At 50.7% G+C, this 9,691-nt stretch overlaps 2 protein-coding genes across 2 annotated transcripts in view; both read right to left on the bottom strand.

Moving 5' to 3' along the window:
• The window catches only part of LOC102037859 (myosin-3), a 22,714-nt gene extending 21,410 nt beyond the window's left edge, over positions 1 to 1,304 (bottom strand). The window contains exon 1 of the mRNA XM_005430582.1: positions 1,101 to 1,304. Coding sequence (XP_005430639.1) covers positions 1,101 to 1,304 — 204 coding nt within the window. The remainder of the gene's footprint in view (positions 1 to 1,100) is intronic.
• Positions 1,305 to 7,955: 6,651 nt separating this feature from the next.
• Positions 7,956 to 9,691, bottom strand: part of LOC102036676 (protein SCO1 homolog, mitochondrial) — a 3,711-nt gene continuing 1,975 nt past the window's right edge. The window contains exon 5 of the mRNA XM_005430577.2: positions 7,956 to 8,922. Coding sequence (XP_005430634.1) covers positions 8,794 to 8,922 — 129 coding nt within the window. The 3' untranslated portion in view covers positions 7,956 to 8,793. The remainder of the gene's footprint in view (positions 8,923 to 9,691) is intronic.

Here is a 9,691-nt window from a genome sequence, read left to right as displayed (position 1 = left end):
CCCTGCCACAACCACAGAGAAGTAACAACATCTCTAAGGCTGCTCTAATTCATATTTTTCTTTCTGTTTAACTGTGCTAAGCAAAAGATGGCTATTTCAGGGCAAACACTGCAGCCAGCCAGGAAATCTACAACACGGGTACATTGACAGGGTGTCAATTTCCTGGAATTGCTGGGACCACACAGACATGATTTGGGCTGGAACAGATCTTTCAGCACATTATCACTGCTTATGAACTTTAGGTCTCTGCTGCTCATGGCTGTAAAATCCTGGGGCACATCTGCTGGCCAGCCAGCCTCTAATGACAGTGCCAGAGAGCCGGGACACAAACAACACAAGACTCATCAACAGCAAATCCATCCTTGGGACAGACTTGTTGCTCTCCTGCCTGTGGCCATTCCCAATGAAAGAACAGCTTTGTCTCTACCAAACAGCACCATTTGCTGGGCTCACACTGTGGGGAGCCATCCTGTCCCACTGCCAGAGCCCGTGGATTTGTTGTGGGGGTGGCAGATGTTCACAGCTGGGAGCAGCTTAACTCAGCCACTGCTTTCTAAAAGCCTTGTAGCACCTACTGCCAAGATGTTGGTCATGGTTGTTCTTTGAGCTGCTGCAGTTATTCTTACAAAAGGTGTCAGGGCACAAGCTGCTAAGACATTTCAGCCTTTTGGAAGATTAACACCCTGGGTGCTCCTCTAGGAAACTGCAGCCAGTGACACTGACAATTTCACATGCAAAGGCGACTTGCAAAGTTATCTGTCTGCTCAGCTACCAGTGAAGGAAGGAATTTATGAGTGGATATGACAGCGTTAGCTGAGAAAGTGTTAAAAACTAAGTTAAGACTGGCAAGGCTACGATCCAACCTGGTTTAGAGCATCGCCTCACTTTTAGAGCCAAAACCAAGAATAATTATCCAATGAATACTTTTATCCCAGCATCCAGAGCTATACTTTCCTGTGGAGGCTGTGCTGGTGTCAGTCAGAGGACAGGGCAGGGCAGATTTCTTGCCTGAGCTAGCCTGGTGCTTTCCCAGTTTGTCCCCAGCAGACGCCCTGGCTCCCCAAGCAGGGTGGGAGAAGGGCCAGAAGGAATGCACTTACTCTGCCATCCTCTGTCTCAACTGTTATCTTCCCATCCTGTGCAGCCTTAATCCTCCCCCTGGTGTACTCCACCTCGGGGTCAGCCACAAAGCAGTAGGTTTTGGCATCAAAAGGCTGGTTCTGGGCTTCTGTTCTCTCCTTCTCGGATTTGCGCAGGTACGGCGCGGCCTCACCAAAAATCTCCATGCCAGCGTCTCTGCTCATGGCTCTGAAAAACACAGACCCCTGGACCCCTGTGTGCTGCTTAGGGCAGAGAGCAGCTCAACATTCACCCCCAGCTGGCTGCTCCAAGGTCCCCCCTCCCAGCTCTCAAGTGAGTGCAGTGAGATCTTGAGGGAGTATTTTGCTTTTTCAAGTTGGAAGGTATAAAGCCAGTGAAGAAGAGCCACCACCCTCCATGGCCCCAAGGAAAGGAGATCCATGTCCAAAGGAGGAGGAGGGCTCCCCAGGAAAGTGGTTAGATCTGAAGGATTCCTGTAGTCCTTTAAAAAGCAAAGCCCTGAAAATTATTTTTCTTCTAGTTTTTAATTTATGACTTCCCCCACTCTCAAGTAACATGGAATCTGTTCTTGTCCTCTAGTGGGCAGTCACAGTGGGCAGGAATGGACATGTGCTTAAAGGAGCTCATGGAGGGGGAAAAACAGGGACTGCCCATGGTGGGCACAGGAGAAAAGCTGGCTCATGCCAGCCTGGGCAGGCTGTTAGTATTCATGCCTCAAATCCTCACCTTAACAATCAGCCAACAGAAAGCAGGAAGGAACCAGCTGACATCTCGTATCTCTGAAAGAGAAAGAGCCAAAGGTCAGACTTCAACTGAGCTGCAGCCTCTCCAAAGGCCCAACGCCTCTCACTGCAGTTAACTGTGCCTTTTGAGGGCCAGTAAAGTTCACCAGAGACCACTGGTGAACTTCCCTGCCCAAGGAATGGCCCAGCGGGGAATCTACAGCAGAATTCCCACCACGGTGCTACAGCCCTGTGAGGCTCCAGGCATGGGGAGCAGGACCTGTGGTAGGAGCCTTCTGTCCCTCTGCAGGTCAGTCACAGCTTGGCCAGGACATCAGGAGCCACCAAGGGCTTTCTCCCTGAGCTTTTATAGGCTCAGCTTGGTCCCCCTGGTTCAGCCCCATCCCTATATTTGGAAGGAAGGGATCGACACTCCCGCCTGCTCACCAATTCATGTTCATTTTTTGCCATATACAGTGTGTAAAGAAAGGACCTGCTCTTCTCTCCCAATTTTGGTAACTCTGGGATTTTGTAGGCTTTTCTTTGGTGGAAGTTTCCTTTACTGGGAACGTGCTCTCCTGCCAGCTACAACCACAGCCAGCACTTCACTCTCACCAGCATGTCAAACAAATGATAGCCCAGAAGGGACCTGCCTCACTGCTGCTGCTCACAGAGTGCCTGGGCAGAGCTGCACAGTGGTGAAGGAACCCAAACCAGCTCTGTGTGGGGTGGAGAGCAAGGCCACGGGAAGGAAAAAGAGGATGAGGATTCATGCAGGATCAGTTATGGCAATTCTTGAGGCTTACACCACTGCATGGCTCAGGGAGGACAGGATGAGAGGCCATGACTGAAATATGATGTGACAAACATGGCAAATTAGAGACTAATCAGAAAGAACAACACCCAAACCTGGCCTGGGATGGAGGGTTCATGAATGTCAAATCATGAATACACTACACAAGTTTAACTTTGAATACAGCTTTGGCTGCCCATGGCATTCACTGCCCTTGCTGCCAAGAGGAGCTGCAGAAGCCCAGTTACACCATGCTAAGGAGGTTCTCAGACACGTGTGACTGCAATTCCCACAGAAAGATACTGGGAAAGTGGGCTTTAGATGGAGCTCTCCCAGCCCCAAACCCTGTTTGGTTGGTACAGAGCAGCCAGGCATTGGCTGGCAGGGCAGCACTTGGCAGAACAGAGGGAGCCTTCACACACAGCTGCAGTGAGCTCCTGGTGCAGGAGAGGAAGGGTCTCCTCCATCCCAAGCCATTCTCACTGTTCAGGTCATCTGTCACTGTTGAGCAAGCCCTGTTTGCTCTCTGCCCTGCATGGACACTCGCCCATGGCTGCAGGACCAGCCTTCCCTCAGCAGAACGAAGCCAACAAGCCTTGTGAGAAGCCCCCTCCACCCTCCCCAAACAGCTCCTGCCACTTCCCACAGCCCCACTCTGAGCTGGAGCACCCTGGGGCACCTGCAGCTGCTGCCACAGCACAGGGGCTGTCACCCCTTTGGGACAGTGGCTGACCCTGTTTGTGTTGGCCCGAGGGGAGCCGAGCCGTGGGCTTGCAGCACTGTCACTGTCACTGGAGTTCTGAAAAACATGTTTCATGTTGCCCTTAATTTCATTTAAGGTCACTAAAAATGGACACCACAGCCACATATCTCATGAACCATGAATTCCTAGAATCCCCCTAAGCCTGGGGGATGAAGGAAAAGCTTATTTTAGCACACATCCCTTGTGATCAGCCCTTTGAACTCAGCGCAGGGGATGTGCTGCGAGCAAAAAGCTGAGGCACACCAGGCCAGTGGGCAGGCTGGGGCTTTGTCCTGACACCAGATTGCCACGGTAATCCAGAAGGGACATCTCCTGCTCCCAGGCATGCCCAAGGCAAGAGGAATGGACAGACTCGACCTCACTCACACAATCATTGGTGTTGGAAAAGACCTCCAAGATCAAGTCCACTTCTGACCAATGCCCACCTTGTCACCCAGCCCAGAGCACTGAGTGCCACATCCAGCACTTCCTTGGACACCTCCAGGGATGGGGACTCCAAACTTCCCTGGGCAGCCTGTTCTAGTGTTTGATCACCCCTTCATTGAAGAATTTCCTCCTGGTGACCACCCTGAGGCTGTTCCCTCTCCTCCTCCTGTCCCTGTTCCTGGGAGCAGAGCCCAAAGCTGTCCCCTCCTGTCAGGGGGTTGTGCAGAACCAGAAGTTCCCCCTGAGCCTCCTTTGCTCCAGGCTGAGCCCCTTTCCCAGCTCCCTCAGCCCCTCCTGGTGCCCCAGACTCTTCCCCAGCTCCATCCTCTTCTCTGGACACACTCCAGCCCCTCCATGTCTTTGTTGTCATGAGTGGCCCAGAACTGCACAGAGCACTCAGGTGCCCCAGCAGTGCCCAGCTCTGGGGTGGTCACTCTCCTGGTCCTGCTGGCCACACCAGGGCTGCTACAGACCCAGCTCTCACTGGCCTTCTTGGCCACACTGCTGGCTAAGTCCTCACAGCCAGCTGTGCAAGCAGAGCAAAGAGAACCCTCAGGCAGCGAGAGCCTCTCCTGGTTTTCCCTGGCGGGTTCAGGTGTCCAGGTGGGAGCAGAGTGCAGGAGAACAAGTGGCACTGAGCAATGACCCACGGCAGCTGCAGGTACCTCTGCTGCTCTGTGCTGCCCACATCACTGCACACACAGAGCTGGCATGAGGTGAAGGTCACGAGGGTGCTGTCACCACGAGCCACATTGCCTTGCAAGGCTCTCTCTTCCCATCCTGGGGCTGCCAGGGAGCTTTTATTGCTGCCCTTCATTCAGAAAAGGGCACACTCATAGCTCAATATACCCCTGCAAATTAAAGGTGGATTTACTGGTTGGTGTCTATCTATTTTTGCACAAAGAACTTTGGGAGAACAAGAAGGTTTTGTAAGCTGCAGCTGAGTAAGTTCCCTGGCACGCTGAAGGAACCTGCTTTATTAAACTAGTAATACACAGCTTAAAACATGGAATGACTTGGCTCTTGCACAGAGACAGGTGCAATCATTCCTGCCCAGGTCTCCCCAGCACAAATCTTCACTGCAACATGCACAACTGATGTAGAGCTGCTGGAAATCAGGGGCTAGACACTCCACCACCAGTATAACTTCCTTTAAAAAACATCAGTTTCCAGTTGAACCAAACCAAACTTAAAAATTCTCCTCTAGGAGGCAATTAGTCAGCTTTTTGCCTTTCCTTTTAGGCCACCAAACCTAAGAGCAGTCCAGTAAAAGTGAGGGGCTTGTCAGTCATGTCTAAAGGACTAAAAATGGACACCACATGTAGCACAGACCAGCACATCTGGTTCACTGAGCACAGGTTCACTGCCCCGAGGCTGGGGAGCTCCTGAGCAGCCCCAGCACACACTGTGCTGGAGCCACAGCTCCTGGAGGCTCCAGGTGAGTACACTGCTTCAGCAGCAGGGGCTGGAAAGCCTCGGTTCAACCTCAGTGCATTGGGGCAGGCTGTTCCCAGCTCTGACTCCTCAGCACTCTGTGCTTGTTCCACCTGACTGAAAACACACACTGATTTACAGAGAGGTGGGGAAAGCCCAACTCAATTCTCAGCCTCCAGCTCCATCCTGCAGTTACTGAAAACCATGTGAGAGCCTTCATTCATCTCAGATCCTGGCTGGGAGCTGATGGAAGCACGTCTTAGGAATGTCAGGTCGGTGCTGGGACCAGGCAAGTCTGACCAAGTGAGAAAAGACTCAGAAAATGTAGATATCTTCAAAAGCACTGCAGAAGGGGAGAAAGAACAACAGCATCTCCATCCACACATGACCTTGATGCAAGCTGGAGATGAGGAAGACTTGCTTTCTTCCTCAAGCTATGAACAAGGATGAAGAGGCTCTGGGTGACTGCAGCAGGAGGTTGGACTACAGACCTCCTGAGAGTCCTTCTTATCTGAGTCTTTCCATCACCTGGACTGAAAATGCAACACATTTTCAGTGAGAGTCCTTCTTATCCGTGTCTTTCCATGATTTGGACTGAAAATGCAACACAGGGCCTTTGCAGTTAAGGTCATAGTCTCTGCACCTCTTCAGGCCCTGATTCTGCCTGTGCTGGTGCTGAGAACACTCCTAAGCAGCCAAGCTCACCCGTGTGGCTTAAGTGTCACTCATTAGCTGAGCTCCTCCATGGGCTATGCTGGCAGCACATGAGGAATGTGCTGCCTTCCTTGGGTAGACAAACGGAGCCAATCCTCATTCCTCAGACATCTTGTCACTGGTCCCCAGGCTGGGATGGCAGCAGCCCCTCCGAGGAGATGCTGTTTTCCACTGGTATTGCCAGGCCAGGGCTGGGCAGGCACACACAGCAGAGCTCTGTGGGTTGGCCCCTGCCAGGACTGTGCTCTGCCCTCCCCCTGTCCCTGCTGGCCTTGGGGAACGCAGGTTCACCATGCACAGCCCCAGGCTCTGACAAATCTGCTTCCCAAATGAAACCTGTCACCTGGTGCAGCTTCCAGAGACCCACCTGGGCAGGCTGGCCCTGCTCAGCCCCAGGCCAGCAGCCAGCACAGCCCCAGGAGAGGAGCCCTGTCACAAACCTTCCCTACCAGAGCTGAGCTCCCTCCCTGTGGGCTGGGCACTGCACTTGGGGATACAGGGAATTTGGGTACGAGTACAGTTTGCTTCATTTCTAATATTGGACTGGAAAAATACTGAATATCCATTGACAGAGCATCTCCCAGTACCCCCAGCACATTCCCTTCCCCTCCCTGACCAGCTCTGCCTCCTCCCAGGGAGCACTTAGTGCAACCCTTGGGCCTCCTAAACACACAGAAAACACATCTGTGCTCCCTGCTGCCACTGAACAGGGCAGGGAAATCCTAATAGTTCCCTAAACAACATTTTTTGGTTTTTAATAAACAAACAAAACTCCAAATAAAGAAAAAAAACCAAATGCCAAAGAACACCGCACAACCAACCACAACAACAAAAACAAAATTCCTCACTTCCAAAGAAAGTTTCCCTCCTGGAAAAGCCAAGGGAAAAGTGATGGGCAAGGTCAAATTGGGAGGCTGAAAAGAGCAGGACATCAGTTGCTCTCACTGCCATGAGGCAAGGGACATGTCACTCCATCTGGAATCTTCCTGGGCCTTTGCCACACTCCCCCCAGTCTGCCATAATCTTCCTGGGTCAGCTGGTTCTGCCTTTCAGGGCACAGAAAAACAAGGTAAAGGACACGACACTACTGCCAAAACATTTGGGAGAAGACAGGAATCCTGTATTTGTCTCTATGGTCAGCTGCAAATGAGCTTTAGAGAAATCAGTGTAACAGGTGACTCTTCCCTGTCATGTGCTGATTTTGCAAAGCCTCAGGACAGAGGTTTGCCTTGTCCAAATTCTGCTTTAACTTGGCTCAGCTGTAACACCAATTCTTTCTTCTGAGCAGGTGCTTCTAACTGATTTATTTTTACTTACCATTGCTTCATACAATCATGGTTTTCCAGACTGTCCTCTGTGCAGAAAAGGTATTTAACCCTAACACATTGCTGCAGTATTTAAAATGCAGGCCTGATGTGACAGCAGAGACCTTGAGAAGGGCAGACAAAGGCTGTTGTGCAGAGCAAAGCCACAGGCCAGTAAGAGATGGGGCACAGATGGGCCCTGAGGACTCCACAAACACAAACAAATCACAAGGGATCAAATAAATACAGACCTGAAGGTAAAACCCATGGAAGAGAGCAAGTATGCAATATATGTCAAAATGCATGAGAGATGTCACTGCTCTGGAACAGGTGAAGTTTACTTGTTTTCACAATTTTGCAAAGACAGAATTTTTCTATAGGCTTTGCACCTTCCCTTGGGTGGCAATGTTCTCTTCCAACCCCCACACTCAGGAGAACACCAGTGCTACCTGCAGGAACATCTGTGTTCAGTCCAAGACCCTCTGGAACTCACACCAAGAACTGTTCTGGTTTGTCTCCTGTGGGCCTTTCTCTTGAGGTTCAGCTTAAAAAAACACATTCAGCTCCTGATGTGCATGACTAGAAATAAATACTGCTTTCTAAAAAGGAAAGCAAAGCAAGAATATGAAGTTTGACCTGGTATACAAAGTTCTGATGACATTCTAGTCAAACCAAAGGAAATAAAAAGATATATTTCTTATACAAATCAATCTTTATTTTCAAATGCTGCACTGCATAAAATGTATCTGATTGCCAGCCCTGTGCATGGACACAGCCCCACTCCACCCTCCCCACTTCCCCTAGCACAAGCAGAGCAACTACACACACCATCATCTGCACCAGAAGAAAAAACTATTTGCATCCCAATTCTTTTTTTCCTTATAAGTGAACAGTGTTCACCTGGAAAAACCACCAGAAAAATACATTTCATTTCTGCATTCAGATGAAAAGAACAGGCTCGCTACAGGGCTGGTCCCATGCATGGAAGCAGCTGGTGCTTTCAGTGCTCTTCACCTTCTTAACCTGGATAAAGAAGCACTCTTAAGGCTCCCCTGCTTCTAATAGTGCAGCTGCCTCTCCTAGAAGGCAAAACAGTGCAGAGAAACCGGAGGGCAGAGCTCCTCTGAGAACGCCATGGCCCCATCCAGTAATGGCTTTGCATCAAGTAATCCTCCTGCAGTGACTGCTGTCCTTGCCAGACCAGCAATTTTTTTTTACCAGCAATATTTTCCCAGCAACACACACATTCTTTCCAAGTGCAAAGTGCTTTCCAACCTTTGCTCCCAGCATTATTTCAGAGAAGTCTCAAATTTTATTCTGTACCCAAGATCTTGTTGGAAATTGTATCCATGGGGAAGGCTCTGTAGAGATTTTTGGTAATGGGAATTTGCAGAAACATGGATGCCTTTCTTATTTGGAAGAAAGGAGACCTGCTTGATGGGATGTTACACTTGTGTGCTTCTGCTTTAACTCCAGTGTCCAATCACAGCCAAACCCACAGGTGACATTCCCAGCAATCTTTGAGGACCTTCTGCTTTAGGATCTGTATTTTCTCATGTGTCCAGCAATAGAAGACGAAATCTCAGTACTCTTCTTATTCTGGCCATAGTAGTCCACAAAGTCACCATCGGGGCCAAGGAGGTACATGATTATTGTGTGATCCACCTGCAGGAGAGCACAGCGTGGTCAGAGAGCATAACAGCACACAGCACCAGCTCAGAGGGGAAATCAGGGATTGGGAGCGGGGCAGGCAGTGGGATACAGGGAAATGTGGGATCAGGAGTGGGACAGGCAGTGGGATACAGGGAAATGTGGGATCAGGAGTGGGACAGGCAGTGGGATACAGGGAAATGCGAGATCAGGACCGGCAGTGGGATACAGGGAAATGTGGGACCAGGAGTGGGGCAGGCAGTGGGATACAGGGATATGTGGGATTGGGATTTGGGACCAGGACCGGCAGTGGGATACAGGGAAATGCAGGATTGGGATCAGGACCGGCAGTGGGATATAGTGATATGTGGGATTGGGATCAGGGCCGGCAGTGGGATACAGAGAAATGCAGGATTGGGATCGGGGCCGGCAATGGGATACAGGGAAATGCGGGATTGAGATTTGGGATCGGGGCCGGCAATGGGATACAGGGAAATGCGGGATTGAGATTTGGGATCGGGACCGGCAGTGGGATACAGGGAAATGCGGGCCAGGGGCGCCCCCTGCCGGCGCACTGAAGCAGCCTCACCCACGCAGATCCCGGATATTCCAATTGGATTTATATCGAAATCAACTCCACTGCAAATTTATTTAAATGACGCTGCAAGTGCTGTCTGCACCTAACCGTGACAACATCTTTCTCAGCCAAGACACAGAGTTCTGGCTCTGGAAGCCATGGTTTCTCAGGACTGAAATACAGCTGTGCTCTGAGTTCAGCTGCATT

This window comes from Geospiza fortis, unplaced genomic scaffold (genome assembly GCF_000277835.1).
Source record: "Geospiza fortis unplaced genomic scaffold, GeoFor_1.0 scaffold503, whole genome shotgun sequence".
NCBI lineage: Eukaryota > Metazoa > Chordata > Aves > Passeriformes > Thraupidae > Geospiza > Geospiza fortis.
This window is presented reverse-complemented; position numbering and strand designations above follow the sequence as displayed.